The 17,412-nt window shown below is 43.4% G+C and overlaps 1 protein-coding gene and 1 pseudogene across 1 annotated transcript; both read right to left on the bottom strand.

Moving 5' to 3' along the window:
* Positions 1-13,925: 13,925 nt before the first annotated feature.
* On the bottom strand, positions 13,926-15,423 carry LOC121447844 (speckle-type POZ protein-like). Its single transcript, XM_041651124.1, has 2 exons — positions 15,388-15,423; positions 13,926-14,600 (listed from the first exon to the last, which is right to left on the bottom strand). The coding sequence occupies exons 1-2, from the start codon at positions 15,421-15,423 to the stop codon at positions 13,926-13,928; spliced, it is 711 nt and encodes a 236-aa protein (XP_041507058.1).
* On the bottom strand, positions 15,353-17,228 carry LOC121448845 (annotated as a pseudogene).
* Between the last annotated feature and the right edge of the window lie 184 nt (positions 17,229-17,412).

Here is a 17,412-nt window from a genome sequence, read left to right as displayed (position 1 = left end):
AGGATCCTAGGTGTATACACCCTTTAAATGGTACCCACCACATAGGGCTTAGCCAAGTAATTATTTACATAAACGACTTTGAAACTGTAGGATCTATAGTAGTGATGGTACTACTAAAGGCTTAAAGAATCTTACCATCAAGCCTGCCATCCATACTCATGGAAGGAGAGAACTGATTCCTGGAAGCTGTACTCTGACCCCATATACACTGATGTTCCCTTCTCCCCATGAATATGTGATTTAAGAGGAAGAAAAGAGAAATGGTCAAGGGCTGGAGAGTTCGCTCATTGGTAAGAGCACTGGTAAGAGCTCTTCCAGAGGTCCTGAGTCCAATTCCCAGAAACCATACGGTGGTTCACAACCATCTGTAATGATATCTGGTGCCCTCTTCTGCAGGCAGAACACTGCATACATAATAATAAATAATAAATAAAATCCTAAAAATAAAATTAAAAATTAATGGTCAGGCCTATCAGTTCTTTACTCCCAGAACTCTGAGATGAGTGCAAGATTAAAGCCAACCTAGGCTGCAAGGCAAGACTGCATTTGTGTGTAGGCCAGAAGCATGTCTTAGTCTTCTTGAGGCTAGAATTTAGAAGCAGTTGGGAGCCATGTGCTCTGTGTTGAGACAATGCCCCTGAACTTGATGCTTATTTGAGGTTTGCTAACCAGCAATCTACCTGTCACCCCTGCATTTAGACAACAAACACATAGCTTTGGTCATGGCATTTTTAGGTGGTTTTTGGGGACTAGGCTCAGACCCATGTGCTTGCACTGTGTTCTGTTCACAGTGTGTTCTACCCTTGGTCACAAATGAGTTTATTAACCCTGTAGCCACCAAGGGTACTGAACAAGAGCCAAATAATAAGATCATCAAATCAGCTGTTCAGGAAACCTTAGCCATCCTGGAGTTCTGGGCAGTGCAGAGTGGAGTCCTCTCTGCACAGCCGATACTTTCTTTTGCCTTCACTGATTCATTGACCCCGGGATGCTTTCGACCTGCCCTCTGCCATTTTTTCTGGGAAAGGGAAAATGAGGCAGGCAACCCTTATGCAGGACAACATGTCTCTCAGAGAGAACCACTCTCTGTGCGATGCCCTTAGCTCAACACCCCTCTTGGGAGGTCAGGCTGAACACTCTACCTTGTGCAGTGAACCTGAGTTCCAGGTGTGCAAGAGCTGTCCAGTCGGTGGCCTATTGCTTGAGCATAAATATCAGTGGAAGCCCCTTGTTCTAGGGCGACCAGAGCCTGTGCAATCATCACCTTATCTCTTTTGTTTTGGGTTTTGAGCTTACAGACCAGTCAGAGAAGTAACACCAATCCACAGCAAATGACTGCACCAAATAATTCCACCCCCACCCATTCCTTGAAGTATGAGACAGCAGACAGTCCCTCTGTGAAGGACAGATCAAGGCAGGTAGAGTTGATCTGGACAATGGCGGCTCTCAACTCGCGAAGATATCACCGGCATCGACAACAGAAAGGTCGACACGATCAGCATGAGAGTGATCCCCGCCATCCTTCCGTTCCAAGATTTTTCTTGTTAGCCGTTCAGGGACCCAGAAAGGATTTTCTTCATTCTGTGGAAAAATACAAACAGCTCCCCTGGATCTTATTAAAATAGGATCCGGGCCTCTCCATTCATTAGTCAACACATCTTTCCATTTTACAAGTTCCTTTGGCCGCCATGGCTGCGAACAGTGTCGATCCGCTGCGGTCTGATCATGGTCATCCAAATTTAAAAAATTTATAGTGAACAAAGCAGTGGCAATGGTCACTCTTGGTGTCGGGGGCAACTCCTTCATTATTCCTCTTTTTTGTTTAATTGGATAAGACTTAAGTGTGCGATGTGCTCGCTCAACAATGCCTTGTCCCTGAGGATTATAGGGCAGGCCTGTATTGTGTGTAACTTGCATTTGCAAACAAAATTGCTTAAACTTTTGAGAGGTATAGGCAGGCCCATTATCAGTTTTTAAAAATGTGGGCTTGCCCCATGCACTCCATGCCTCAAGGCAATGTTGAATGACATGAGAAGCCTTTTCTCCTGTGAGAGGTGTGGCATGAAGAATGCCAGAGCCTGTGTCAATTGACACATGCACATATTGAAGTCTTCCAAAAGCAGTGATATGAGTAACATCCATTTGCCATACCTGTAAAGGCAGAATTCCTCTGGGATTTATCCCAGTGTGTCTAATAGGGAGAAACTGGCAGCAATTGTGACACTGGGTCACAATGTCACGAGCTTCTTTTCTAGTGAGAGAAAAGCGCCTACACAGGGTTTCAGCTGTAACATGAAAGTTATTATGAAAGAGTTTTGCAGCTTGTAATGGGGAGGCAAGGGCCACCGCAGCTAGTCGTGTAGTGCAATCAGCCAAATCATTGCCCGAACTCATAGGACCTGGGAGGCCTGAATGTGCTCTAATGTGTGTAATAAAAAATGGAGCTCTTCTGTTTAATAAACATTCTTGCAGTTTGTGGAAAAGAAATGCCACTGTGCTGGTAGTTCTTATAATTCCAGCTGTCTCAAGTAATTTGACAGCATTGACCACATAGGCAGAGTCGGAAACGATGTTGAGGGGGCAATGAAATTTTTGAAAAACTTCTAATACTACCATGCATTCCACCACCTGGAGTGAGGTGGCAGGGAAATTTTTTGAAAACACTTAGGAACACATAACATAAGCTCCCATGCCATTTTTTTTAAATATTTATTTTATTTCTTATATATACAATATTCTGTCTGTGTGTATGCCTGCAGGGCAGAAGAGGGCACCAGACCCCATTACAGATGGCTGTGAGCCACCATGTGGTTGCTGGGAATTGAACTCAGGACCTTTGGAAGAGCAGGCAATGCTCTTAACCTCTGAGCCATCTCTCCAGCCCTCCCATGCCATTTTTGGAGCCATCTGTGTATACCACCATTCCGTCTTTTAGCGGGATGGAAGATGTTACCCGGGGAAACACAATGGGATGACATGCAGCAAACTGTAGCAAAGAGTGTTTGGGGTAGTGATTATCGATTTTCCCTGAAAAGGTGGTGACCAAAATGGCCCAGTCATCAGAAGTGGTGGCTAAGGTTTGTATCTGAAGGGAAGTATAGGGAACAATCATAACCATTGGATGTTTACCAAAATGACTAACAGATGTTTTCAGTCCTTTAAGGGCAATCTGAGCTATAGCTGCTGGATACCAGTCAATAATTTTTTGAGGGGAAGCATGTGGATGAATCCACAGCAACAGTCCATTTTGCCATAACACAGCAGTGGACAATTTCCTTGTTTTAAACACACAAAGAGAAAATGGTTGGGTCACATCAATACGGCACAATTGTGCCTCCTCAATGGATTTTTCCACTAGTGTTAAGGCTCCCTCTGCCGCTGGTGTCAATGCCCGAGGGGAAGTAATATGAACATCCCCCTCCAAGATGTCAAACAGGGGTTTTAAATCAGCGGAGGAAATCTTTAAAAAAGGTCGTAGCCAATTAATGTCTCCTAATAATTTTTGAAAATCATTTAATGTTCGTAAATCTTTTTTATAAATTTTTAATTTTTGTGGGAGGATCTTATCTGGAAGAACAATGGAGCCTAAAAATTGGCCAGTATCAGCAATATGAATCTTTTCAGCAGCTATCTGGAGGCCCCAAAGCTGTAAGTTTTTAAGTAGTAATGGATAGGCCTTTTCGAGGACCTTTAAATCCTCATGACACATAAGCACATCGTCCATATAATGGACCATAAGCAACTGTGGAAAACGCTCTCGTAGTGGTCTTAGAGCCTCCTGTACATGCAATTGGCACATAGTAGGACTGTTGGTCATACCCTGGGGTAAAACTTTCCTTTGAAATCGTTTATCAGGCTCCATGTGATTAACTGAAGGGATAGTAAATGCAAAGCGAGGTCTATCAGCAGGGTACAATGGAATAGAAAAGAAACAATCTTTAATATCTATTATTATTAGGCTCCAATTCTTGGGCAGGGCAGAAAGTACGGGGAGCCCCCGTTGCACTGCTCCGAGAGGATGCATTTGCTCATTGATAGCTCTTAAATCGTGTAGCAAACACCATTTTCCTGACTTCTTTTTAATGACAAAAATGGGAGTATTCCAAGGGGAGGTTGATGGTTCTATATGTCCTAAAGCTAATTGTTCTGTAATAAGCTTGGTCACTGCTTCCAATTTTTCAGAGGTCAGTGGCCACTGGGGAACCCACAATGGAGTCTCTGTTTTCCATGGTATAGGTAGTGCTGCCCCAGTGGCGCCTAGGAAAAACCCAGGCCCTGTCTTTCTTGGTTGGGGTTGGGTGCTACCGGCTCTATCTATCCTTGTCCTAGGCGACCCAGCCCTTTTCCTGCTTCGTACTCCATCTTTCTCATTATATCAGTAGCTTGTGGTGAATATTCATTAGACAATGTTAATCCAATGTCTTGCATAACGTCCCTTCCCCATAGGTTAACCGGCAGGGGGAGCACATACGGGGTAAACCGTCCTTGTTGTCCCTCCATGGTTCTCCAGATAAGGACCGAGGAGCTAATGGTTGGGTGAGCATTATATCCTAAATTTTGTAGTGAATGTGATGCCTCAGTGATTGGCCAAGATTTTGGCCACCAGTGGGAGGAAATTATTCTCTTGTCCGCTCCAGTGTCCAGAATCCCTTCAAAGTGCTTGCCATTAACCCAGAGGGATAGTTTCGGTCGGTCCTGAAGACTGACAACCAAGTAGGCCGAGTCCTGACCTGAGGATCCCATCTGTCTATCTCCTGGTTTTTGATGGGCTTCACCCGGAAGGAGTAGTAGCTGAGCTATTCTGTCTCCTTTGCTAATAGAAAAGACTCCATTTGGACTGGAGCACAATGCTTGAATTTCAGAAGTATGTTGGTTATTAATAATACCAGTGTGGACAATAAGACCCTGTAAGGTAAGCGATCCTCGCCCCAGGATAAGGCCCACACTTCCTTGGGGTAAAAACCCAGGCACCCGAACAGGGATGAGCTGTACTCCCATTTGGGGCATTAGTATGAAGTCGGAGGAGGCACACAAGTCCATTCATGCTCCATCCCTAAAGAGACCTCTTTGGTCCTTTTGATGAACCTGTTCCCATATTTTTGTGGGCCCTGGAACCAGGGGCCCACTGCCCCGTTTTTTGATTCCTCAGTTGTAGGGATAAGTCCCGCCCCTTAGGGGGCGTGTTCGCCTCGGGCTAATGTCTGCCTATAAATTTGGCGAGCGTGCTCCGAGCTGTCTCTTCTGCTTTCCTGGTCTCCACGGGAACGGTGGTTCTGTAAGTCTATTTCTACATTAAAACTATATATATTCTTACAATCTGTCTGCATTCGTTTACGCCGCTACATTTTGGCACCCAACGTGGGGTTATTTTGCCCCTGACTCAAGCGGGTAGCCCGCTAGCTAACAGAGCACCCTCCCGGGTGCTGTTTTTCAGTTCGTGACTCTGGCCCCAGTGCCGAGTCCGAGACATACTCGGCCACACAGGCCCATTCTGCCTGCCTTGGCTAAGTTTTGCAGCGGAACCCCACTGCCTGAATTAGCAGAAGCTCAAGTACCTGCGGTTTTGCAACAAAAGCTGACTTGGCCAGGCAGTGGTGGCGCACGCTTTTGATACCAGCACTTGGGAGGCAAGGGCAGGCAGATCTCTGTGAGTTTGAGGCGGGCCAGGCAGTGGTAGCGCACGCCTTTAATCTCAGCACTTGGGAGGCAGAGACAGGCGGATCTCTGTGAGTTCGAGGCCAGCCTGGTCTACAAGAGCTAGTTCTAGGACAGGCTCCAAAAACACAGAAACCACCACTGGCACGAACCAATCATTGCAGGCAAAAAATTTTTCTTTTATAAATAAAATGTCTGAACACATTAGTATTCAAGAATTTAACAGTTTTTTTAATTGTACCATGTGGGAGATTTTACAAGAGGTGTCTATCACCCCACATCTATGGATCCTTCTGGGATTCGTAGTTTTCATTGGCACCAAATGGTTTGATAATAGAAATATGATAAAGTCTTTACGAGACGAATCCAGGATTCTTAAGGCAGAGATTGAACGCTTAAAAACAATTGAGAATGATAACAATCTTCTCAAGAATCAGTTTGAAGTTCTCCAGGCTGATAACAATCTTCTCAAGAATCAGTTTGAAGTTCTCCAGGCTGATGTTAAGGAGAAATTCATTACTATGGAAGAGGGAACAGCTGATCTGGATCATAAGGTTCAGTCCCTTTCTGTAGGAACTGAAACATTAGTGGCTGATATTAAGGAGAAATTCATTACTATGGAAGAGGGAACAGCTGATCTGGACCATAAGATTCAGTTCCTTTCTGTAGGAAACGGAACATTAACTGAGAGAATCAAAACTGCTGAATGTGACAATCGGATTTTGTCTAAAGCTTATGACAGATTGACGGAAAGATTGTCAATACAAGAAGGCACCGTTTATGCCATAAAAATTATGTCCAAAGATGAGATGTTATCTCTAACGGACAAACTTCATACTTTAGAATCCTCAATGAAGGCTTTGGAACATAATTCTGGACAGGAGATTCAGACATTGCAGAAGGCAATGGTGACTAGAATTGAAAAGATTGAGGAATTTCTAAATTCTGATGAAGAAGAGCAAAAGGTAGAAAGGCAAATTTTAACTACATCTGTGGGTAAGTCTCTCTGGGACAATTTCCACAAAGCTCTACCTACAGCTCTACCTGCCTTCCCAGTAATAACAACAGAGAAGGTGATTGGTTCCAAAAACCCTAGGGTCATCAAGGAGGATACATGGGAGCCTGTCCGTATGAATGATCTCAAGGAAATAAAACAGGCTGTCATGACTTTTGGGATGCAAGCCTCTTTTGTTAAAGAGATGCTAAGATCTTGGGCCACGACAAGCAGAGCAACCCCCTTGGACTGGCTCCAGCTGAGCTCTGCGGTACTTGAGAGTGGACCGCAATTGAAATGGAAATGCTTATTCAGGCAAGAGGCTAGACTCTTAGAACAGCAGGAAAAAGTGAAGGGAATTGACATTTCCCTAGATCAAATTCTAGGTGAAGGGCTCTTTTCCGATCCTCAGGAACAAGCTAATTTGGATGAAAACACACTCTCCATGTGTACTACAGCAGCCTTAAGGGCTTGGGACAGGGTACAAGACCCAGGACAGAGAATGGAATCATTTGTCAGAGTTAAACAGGGTCAGAGAGAACCCTTTAGTGACTTTTTACCAAGATTAACTAAGGCTGTACAAATAGGGATATCTGACCCAGAAGCAAGACGTATAATGATTGAGTCTTTGGCTTATGAAAATGCAAATGTGGAATGCAAAAGGATTTTGGGTCCTTTAAAGCTCAGATCAGCGCCCTTGGAAGAATGGGTCTTGCATACACTCAATGTTGATACATTTGATTATGGCACTGAAGCATGGGTAGAAGAAGCAATTTCCAATGGTAAAAGGAGACACCAGAATACCAAATGTTTTAATTGTGGCAAAATGGGTCATATGAAAAGGAATTGTAGACAACAGATTTTCAGAAATAATAATAATAATAATAATAATAATAATGCATCTTTCAGAAATAATAATAATATTGCGTCTTCTAGAAATAACAGAAATAGGAGGACTCAGCCTTCAGATTTATGTAGAAGATGTGGAAAGGGCAGACATTGGATGAATGAATGCAGGTCTACAAGAGATAGACAAGGCAACCTGATACAGCCGGGAAACGGGAGAGGGGGGCCTCACAGGCCCCCATGGCAAACATGGTTCAGTCATTTCCAGTTTCTGCAGAGAACGTGCCTCATCAGGACAATTAGGAAGCCCCATGCCTACTGTTAAAAGCAATAATGATCAGAAAGATAAGTTACGTGTGTTTTGGCAAACTTCTATAAATGATCAAAGACCTAAACTGAGAGTGTGTGTAAATGGCATTTTTATTACTGGCCTGCTGGACACAGGTGCTGATGTAAGTATCATTACCCCAGAATCTTGGCATCCGTATTGGCCTCTTCAGAATGTAAATGTTCAGCTCCTGGGAATTGGAACCCTATCTCGAGTAAGGCAGAGCACGAGATGGGTTGAATGTATAGCGCCAGAGGGACAAATAGAAAAATTAAAGCCATATGTAGCCAATATCGCAATGAATTTATGGGGTCGTGACCTACTACAACAATGGAATACCGAAATTAACATTCCTGCTAAATCTAGAGCCTATATTTCTGAGAATAATATTAAAAGATATTACAAACGGAGAAAACCGGCCATTCGGGCTGTACAAGAACAAGCAATTGATGTCCCTTCAGAGATACCAACAGCCTTGCCTCTAAAATGGTTGACTGAGAAACCAATATGGACAAAGCAATGGCCTTTATCTGAGGAAAAGTTACAGGCTTTAGAACAGCTGGTACAAGAACAATTAGATGCTGGACATATAGAAGAATCTACCAGCCCTTGGAATTCTTCTGTATTTGTGGTTAAGAAAAAATCAGGTAAATGGAGAATGGTGACAGATCTCAGGGCCATCAACAAGGTTATTCAACCTATGGGCCCTCTGCAATCTGGAATTCCTTTGCCCTCTTTATTACCAAAAGGATGGCCTCTCATAGTATTGATTTAAAGGATTGTTTTTTCACTATACCTTTGCAAAAAGAAGATAGAGAAAAATTTGCCTTCACACTGCCTACCTATAACAATTCTCAACCTTCGAGGAGGTACCACTGGACCGTTCTCCCCCAGGGTATGTTAAATAGCCCCTCCCTGTGCCAATATTTTGTGAACCAACCATTGCAAATAATACGCAAGAAATTTCCCAAATCTATAGTATACCATTACATGGACGACATCTTGTTATCCGATTCAAACATGGATACCTTGAACAGATTGTTTGAAGAAATAAAGATACTTTTACCTAAATGGGGATTGCAAATTGCTCCTGAAAAGATTCAGAAGGGAGATTCTGTTAATTATTTAGGTTATAGAATAGGTTTGCAAAAAATTAAGACACAGAAGACACAAATTCGGAGGGATCGCCTACGGACTCTTAATGACTTTCAAAGACTGTTAGGAGACATTTCCAGTCTACGACCAGCTATTGGAATAACACCTGATCTAATAATTCATTTGAACAAAGCCTTGGATGGTGATAAAGATTTAAACAGTCCCAGAGAATTAACAGCTGAAGCAGAAAAGGAACTGACAATGATTGAGGAGAAATTACAACAGGCACATGTGGACAGAGTGAATCCAGAGCTTGATTGTATTCTCGTCATATTACCGTCAAAAATTTCTCCTACAGGAATTTTAATGCAGAGAGATGATATTATCTTGGAATGGATCTTTTTACCACATAAACCAAGTAAGAAACTGAAAACTTATGTGGAAAAAGTCTCTGAGTTAATTATAAAAGGCAAGCTGAGACTTCGTCAACTGGCAGGCATAGACCCAGCAGAAATTATAGTGCCTTTCACTGCTGATGAACTAAAGAAATTATGGGAAGATAATGAACCATGGCAAAGAGCTTGTGCTAATTTTTGGGGGGACATTAATAACAACTATCCAAAAAGCAAGCGGCTTAACTTCATAAAGAGAACTTCTTGGATCCTTCCTCGAATCATCCGTGATGCTCCAATAACTGGAGCCTGTACATTCTATACTGATGCCAATAAATCAGGGAAGGCAGGTTACAAATCAGAAGACTTGGGTAAGGTGGAACAAAGTCCTTATGATTCTGTCCAGAAGGCAGAATTATATGCCATTCTTATGGTACTAAGAGATTTTAAAGAACCTATTAATATAGTTACTGATTCACAATACACAGAAAGAGTTATTTTACATATTGAAACTGCTGAATTTATACCTGATGATACAGAACTAACTTCATTGTTTATCCAGGTTCAAGATTTGATCAGGAACAGGCTTTGCCCTATGTACATAACAAACATCCGATCCCATACGGGTCTGCCAGATCCTCTAGCACAAGGTAATGCAGAAATTGATCAATTATTGATTGGTAGTGTGCTACAAGCCTCGGAATTTCATAAAAAACATCATGTTAATAGCAAAGGTTTGAAGAAAAAGTTTTCAATTACATGGCAACAAGCTAAGTAGATTGTAAAGAAATGCCCTACCTGTTCTTTCTATAACCAAACACCACTGCCAGCAGGGGCTAATCCAAAGGGCACCCACAGGAATGAAATCTGGCAGATGGATGTGTTCCATTTTGCAGAATTTGGCAAATTGAAGTATGTTCATCACACCATTGACACTTATTCAGGCTTTCAATGGACAACTGCTTTAAGTTCAGAAAAAACTGATTCAGTAATCACTCATTTATTAGAAGTCATGGCTATCATGGGTATACCTACACAAATAAAGACAGATAATGGTCCTGCTTATGTCTCTAGGAAAATGAAACGGTTTTTTGATTATTACAATATCAAGCATGTTACAGGTATACCATGCAATCCTACAGGTCAAGCAGTCATAGAAAGATCAAATCGAACTATAAAGTATATGTTGAACAAACAGAAAGGGGTGGAAAACACCCCAGAAATAATGCTTTGTTAACCTTGAATTTTCTCAACGCTAATGAGAAGGGAACGACGGCTGCAGAAAGACATTGGATAATGGAAAAGTCTGCTGAACTAAATCAACCAGTTTATTTCAAGGATGTGCTCACCTCACAATGGAAGCCAGGAGATGTGCTGCATTGGGGAAGGGGTTTTGCTCTTATCTCCACAGGTGAGGAAAAATTATGGATACCGTCAAAATTAATAAATGTTCAGTTTGAAGAAGAGAAGTCACTTGGAAAAGATAAATAACAATTCATTCACAAGGATGACGGGCATTCTGATGATAAGGATTACAGATAGGTTGGGGGCAGGGTTCTTTTTTTATCTCTACAGGAAAATACTCATCTTCAAAGAATTTAAGGGACCCTGAATATTTAATTACTGATGGATGGAAAATAGTTACGGCCCACTGAGTATCAACAATAAAATTCTATATATACTGTAAGTATTGATTTTTTTATATATGTATTTATATGTTTTATTGAACACTTCTTTATAAATGTGTAGAGCTGGTTTTGGAGTTGGACTATGGCTCAGTCCCTCTTCAATTCCAGCCTGTTGATAAGAGATATTTCAGAGTTTCTGTCTCAGGTCAGGAGCCATGAAATGGGACAGAATAAGAATAATTTTATATTTGATAAACTTTCTTTGCCTTTCCTCATATCTGTGTCTTTCTTTATATGTCAGTATATATCCTTGTTGTTAATGTTTAAATTTCCCATAACAAGCAACATATTTTCCTACAGTAATCTTTGAAGATTCCAGGATGAAGATGGGGCCCCACAACATCAACTCAATCTGGCTTTTATGACGTCATGAATTTTTTTTTAAGCGCTAATATTAGACCTGTTTTTTGGTACCAACTGCAAGAGACAATTTCAAATGATGCACATTTTTGACAACACTCTGGCTGGACCTTCTCAAAACGCTCAGAGACTAGTTATAATTTTCTTAAGTCAAAGGTTAATTTGGGAATTTTACCATCATTTGCTTTCACAGGGGCCCCTAAGAAGAACGTCGCCCCCATGTCAGCTAGAAGGAATCTAAGAGGACGACGTCCCCTCTCCCAACAGAGTTTGCCCACAGGGTTAGGGACATCTTTTAGTGGTTGGTTTAGGGTTGAGGGGATGGGGAGATATTGTATGGAATTAGGGGTATATAAAAAAAGGGGGGGGATTAACTGGTTTGATGGGATGATTGGTATTTGTGACTTACTGTTTTTAGAAAATTATATTGGTACTGTTTCTTGTATATTGATATATTGAATATTGAATGTGAGTGTGCCTACCTCTATTTTTGTATAAGAGTACGCTTATATTATATGGATACATCTATCATATCACAATGTACATTTCTACCTCTGGTACTATTTATGTAATAACATTGTTTACATTTTGATGTGTAATGACATTGTTTACAGGTGAAGATCATTGTCTTCACTATGCACAGTTGTTTATTCTCTTAGTTTTCAAATTAGATAGGTATTGAGAATTAGATGTTTGTCATATTTATTTTTAGGTTAATCAGGTCTTTTAGATACATAGAGATGATATTTAGTATAGATAGTATAATCTTCAGCCTCTTTGAAGAGCTGTAGAACATGGCCTTTAATCTAACCTAGAATTCTGTGCCATCGAGACACAATTACTCCTGGCAATGCCACTCTACTCCCGAGAGAACGTTGAGCACCAAAGACACTCCACTGGGAGCTTGTCTTCTTGGCAGAACTGGCCTTTGGGTTAAGAAAAACCCATACCTCAACTACTGACTAAGATATGAAACAGGATTGTCTTATCTTGCCAAGACAGGGTAGGATAATTCTAAGAAAGTTCCTTGCATTTGATAATGATATGTCAGTTATGTTAGGCCCTAGCCAAAGTTGGTTGACTCAACATTGCAAACGAGACTTTGGGTGATTGCCCAGGTAGTCAGTTGTCTCTGATATCCATTTGTTGCACATTTTGGATATCTCTCATTTGTTAAGTAATATTTATTCCCTTCTCAGATCTTTGATGGAGTTGAAGATTATTTAATAGTAGTTACTCTCTACATTATTTAGACTCATTGAGATAGAATGTCTAGCAAAACTTTTGTTCTCAATATTGTTTGTTATATTTATCATTTGTTATTATTGTTTATAGTTATATTTGGTTTAGTTCTGTCTTATTTAGACAAAAGGGGGAGATGTAGGGTTAAGACAGCCCCTTGAGGGGGCGGGGTTTGCCTCGGGCGAATGCCTACGAATAAATGGGCACGCGGGAGGCGGCTCCGGCCCTTTCCTTCCTACCTCCTGTGCCACGCTGGAACTTCGGTTCTGTAAGTTTATCATTAAAGTGTAAATATTCTTTAGTATCTGCATTGCATTTATTTACGCCGATACAGCCCCAACTTGGTTTTTGCTTCTGGCATTTTGCTGAAAGCAATGGAAACCCTAAGACATTTCCTTACTGAAAACAAACCAAAAACTTTTCTCCTCCCTCTTGAAAAATGTTTGAGCTGGGTGTGGTGGAACACAGATATTATTTCAGCACTCCAGAGGCTGAGGCAGGAAACTCTGAAGTCTGAGATCAGCCTGGGTTTCTTTCTTTCTTTCTTTCTTTCTTTCTCTCTTTCTCTCTCTTCTCCTTTTCTCTCTCTCACTCTCTCCTCTCTCTCTCTTCCCTGTTTCTCTCTTTGTCTCTCTTTCTCTTCCACTTCCCTTCCTCTTTGTGAGGATTCAGAGAGGACTGTGCTGAGAATTGAGGAGAGGCCATTCACATTCTATTCTGGCAAAGAATCTGGTTCTTGCTTTTGAAGATATCCTGAAAGCTGAAGTGAGAGTGAATTTAAAACTCAGTGGGCTAACGGTCAGCGGTGGGAGCACACGCCTTTAATCCCAGCAGTGAGGAAGCAGAGGCAGGTGATATCGATGAGTTTGAAGCCAGCCTGGTCTATAATTTCAATTCCAGGACAGCCAAGGCTGTGCAGAGATACCCAGGCCCCCTAGGGACTATCTTTGCAGAGGATCTGTGTGTCCTTTGTGGCTGAACGTGAGAAAAGAGCTTCTCAATCAGCCATTTTCCAGCATGTTAGCCCGATAGCTGTGTTCTCAGATATTCTCATATGGAATTGAAATTATAGACCAGGCTGGCCTCGAACTCACAGAGATACACCTGCCTCTGCCTCCTCAGCGCTGGGATTAAAGGCATGCGCTACCACGCACATCTTAGACATAAATTTTATTTATTACTTATTTTTTTACAAAAAATAAATATGTGTTTATTTTTTTCAAGGCATTAATAAATGTATTAAAACACTACTAACTTTGATGTCTTTCCGCAGAGTTGCTGTAATTGCTCTATGTATCCCATAGTCTACCCAGGAGTCATCGGTATCAACACTGACCACTGCTTCTGGGATACACATGTAGGGTACCGGTGAGAGGTTCATGGGATTGCTTCAGACGTTTGAGAGGGGGCTCCAGTAAATTGCATTGAGCAGAAGCCAGGGACCCGTATGCTTCAGCCACCAAGTGGGGGCATGAATCCACCATTAACTTCCAGCTTGTGGTCTGAGAGACCTCGGAAGCATGAGCTGTAATAAAATTCAGCACCTGTGTTTTCAGCTGCCCTGTGCTGTGGAGGTCAGCCAGGAAGAGAGTGTGGGCAGCATTCTCCACAGAGAGGTCCCTGCAGAGGGCACTCCCGCACATGACCTTCAAATGCTCCAGGCCATACTTGTCAGCAGCTGCCAGCGCAGCATCTGCCATGCTGTGGAGGACTGGTTCCTTCCCAGTGTAAATGAAGTCCATCATTGCCTTGAAGACTCCAGGTTTCAGGTCATGAATCTCAACACGATTCTTTCTGCTCTCCTCCGTGTCATGTTCAAACATGGCTCTGAAAACTGGGGAGTGAGCAGCTAAGACAGCCTTGTGAGCCTGGAATTCCTGGCCAGCTACCACCAGGCAGCAGTCTGTGAAGCTCGAATTCTTCCGCAGCGCTCCTAGATCATCTCCTAATGGGGCTTCGGGAACCTGGATTCTCGGCTCCGTGCTGTCGTCAGGATTACTCTAGGAGTACGGGACCAGGATCTCAATGCAGAGGAGGGTGAACTGGTCTTCAGGGAGAAATCCATGAGAATGGTCTAAGAGGAAATCTCGAAGGATGAACATTTTGTAACCCCTTGGGTAGCCTGGTAGGAAACTGAATTCTATCCGGCTAGTCTTATGTTCGTTTATTTCTCCTTTGGCGTTTAGGATCCAAAACTTGAACTGTGCCATAATGGGACTCTTTGGAGAGCTGAGCAACTCTATGTTAACTGACAGGTAATCTGAGCTTTCTTCATTGACCCCCTTAGGGTGAACTCTCAAACACCATTTGTTATCGTCTCCTGTTGAGAAAGTTGGGCTTCTAATACTGTCCCTTGTTTCCTCCAGAGTAAAACGGAAGTTGCGGATGGTCTACTTGCAGGAGAAATTCTGCATGTTCAACAGTTCATAGTCCCAGCTCTGGTCTATGGTGTCCTGTGACATTTCTCCTGGAGGCAGTTTGCAGGTTAAACTGGATCCAAAATTAAAAAACTAGGATTTGTCTTCTCTTGGCTCAGTCCAGGAGGTTAGACGAGCCGACTGCTCTTTAATCGATGCTGGAAATGGGATGAAGAATTCTCTAATGCCAGTGAGGAAATGGTCTTACTGCAAGGTGAGGGCAAGCAGGCAATCTGTGTTTATTTTTAAAAATAAAATGGAAAGAACTGGCAAAGAACAAGCCCTGGGATAGAGAAGTCGCTGTCAGTCAGTCAACAGACAACAAGGACACAGCCAAGGGTAGGTGCCTAGTCCAAAGGGCAGAACTGACCGCGAGTTGCTGGTCTGTGTCTAGCAAGACAAGCATTAGAGCTGGATGTCGGGCTGTCCTGGACCACCACCACCACAGCACCGCACAGCCTCGGAGAAGCTACATGTCCTCCACACTCCACTTGTAGGCAAGCTCCTCCCCAGCCTTCTTGCTGGCGAGCCAGGCAAAGCGCTTCTGTTCGAAGCCATTGGATCTGTCCACTCCACCCCAGTGGTAGCCAGGCCAGATACTGAATCTATTGGGAGGAGGTGCAGGACTATTACAGCGAGGCCTCGCTTTCTTGTGCTTGTTCTCCTCAGCCTTATTCTTCTTAATGAAGTCGGCCATCAGGTCCCCCACTCTTTCTTGTTCTCTCAGCATCTGATCCAGATCTTCATCATCGACACAGCGGGCCAGAGGCTTCTGCATCTCCTTCATGGCATCCTCTACATTCTGCTGCTGTTGCCGGCTCTGAGCAAGCCCTTTGCCCCACTGGGCATAGAGCTCATCTCTGTCTGAGTCCTTCTCTGCTTTTCTCCTCTGCTCCAGGCATTCCAGCTTCAAATTCCTCTTCTGACCAGACTTGTCTCGAAATACAGTTTCAGTGAATTCAAACTGAGCTCCAAGGGCTGTGTTGTCTCGGTCCTGTTTTTGGCGTTCCTGCTGCTCCCGCTGGACATCGGGCACCAGCCCAGATTTTGCTCAGGAATACATGCGTGCAGTCTTCCTCCCGGGATGGGGACTCCTTCGAGGAGGAGAGAGATCCGAATCAGAAGATTTGGTCCTCTGTCTTCTCCGGGGTGGAGAGAGGTCAGAGTCAGAGCTCCGGCGCCTCTGTCTCTTCCGTGGCAGTGACAGATCTGAGGCAGAATCCTGGTGTCCTGGAGTTTGTGTTTGCCATGGAGGACAAAGATCTGAATCAGAGGCTTTTTGGCAGACACCTTGAGGAGCAAGCTGCCATTTCCGCTGAGAAAGGTCATCAGAGTCCTGCCCACACTTGCTGACCTTGGAGAGTGACAAGTGAGAGGGTCCCAGCCCCCTCTGAAGTACAGTCTTGCTGGAGGGCGCAGCTTTCCTACTCTTAGTTCTGGGCAGCTCCAAATCCGGGGAGTAATGATGGGCCCTCCTGAGAGGAGATGGATCTGGGGAGTCATGACGGGCCCTCCTGGGAGGAGATGGATCTGGGGTGTCATGACGGGCCCTCCTGAGAGGCTGTGGGTCTGAAGTGTCAAAAGTCCTCCTATGTGTGGCTGTGTCAGGAGAGTGGTTATGGACCCTTCTGCGGGGAGAGACACCCGAGGAACCAGGATAGCCTCTCCTAGGGGATACACCTGAAGGCTTCCTGAGGAGAGAAGCATGTGAGTCATGGCAGAGCCTTTTAGGAGGAGAGGTGTCGGAGTCATGACGGAATCTCCTTGGGGGAAAGGGATCTGGGGTATAATGATGGGCCATCCTGGGAGGAGATGGATCTGGGGTGTCATGACGGGACCTCCTAGGAGAAGTTGGATCTCGTTCATCATGATGGAAATATCCATCTTCACTGTAGTCTCCCCGGAGCTTCCATTTGGCACTGGAGTAGAAGGCCGCCATCTGCTTTACCTCTTCTGGATGCTCATCCACAAACTCAGCCACCACAGGCAAATCTCCATCCTCTTCTTCCTCCTTTTCCGGCTTAGCAGTAGAGATAACTGCCCAGCCCACATCATCATCAATAATCCGCAATCCATTGCCAGTGGTGCCTCCCGGCTTTGGTCCTTTTTTGTACCTCTTCCGAAGGGACTCTTCCTTCCTGGCAGGCCATGTGCCCCAGATAAGTATCGCTTCAGATATTCAGCTTTGGAGAGTGTTGGAGCTGCCACCATGACAGTAACGAGGGAGAGGCAGACCTACAATTTTTTTTTATAACCTGCATTTATTTCAAAAGAAACAAATTTTAAGTAATGCTAATTTAACCAATAGATAAAAAGCTTCTATCAAAATATACAATTTCCATTGCAGACTAGAAGGCTAATATAAAAAAATAGTTGTAAGCCAAAAAATTGGCTT

The sequence above is a fragment of the Microtus oregoni genome, unplaced genomic scaffold (assembly GCF_018167655.1).
Source record: "Microtus oregoni isolate MIOR12 unplaced genomic scaffold, Mior012 000005F_ref0000423, whole genome shotgun sequence".
NCBI lineage: Eukaryota > Metazoa > Chordata > Mammalia > Rodentia > Cricetidae > Microtus > Microtus oregoni.
The sequence above is the reverse complement of the archived record's forward strand: the minus strand, read 5'-3'. Positions and strand labels throughout refer to the sequence as shown.

Coding starts and splice junctions, on each gene's coding strand:
- LOC121447844 (XM_041651124.1), bottom strand. CDS start 15,423: ATGCTTGTCTTGCTAGACACAGACCAGCAACTCGCG. Junction 14,601..15,387: donor ACACAGACCAGCAACTCGCG/GTCAGTTCTGCC, acceptor CCGTACTCCTAG/AGTAATCCTGACGACAGCAC.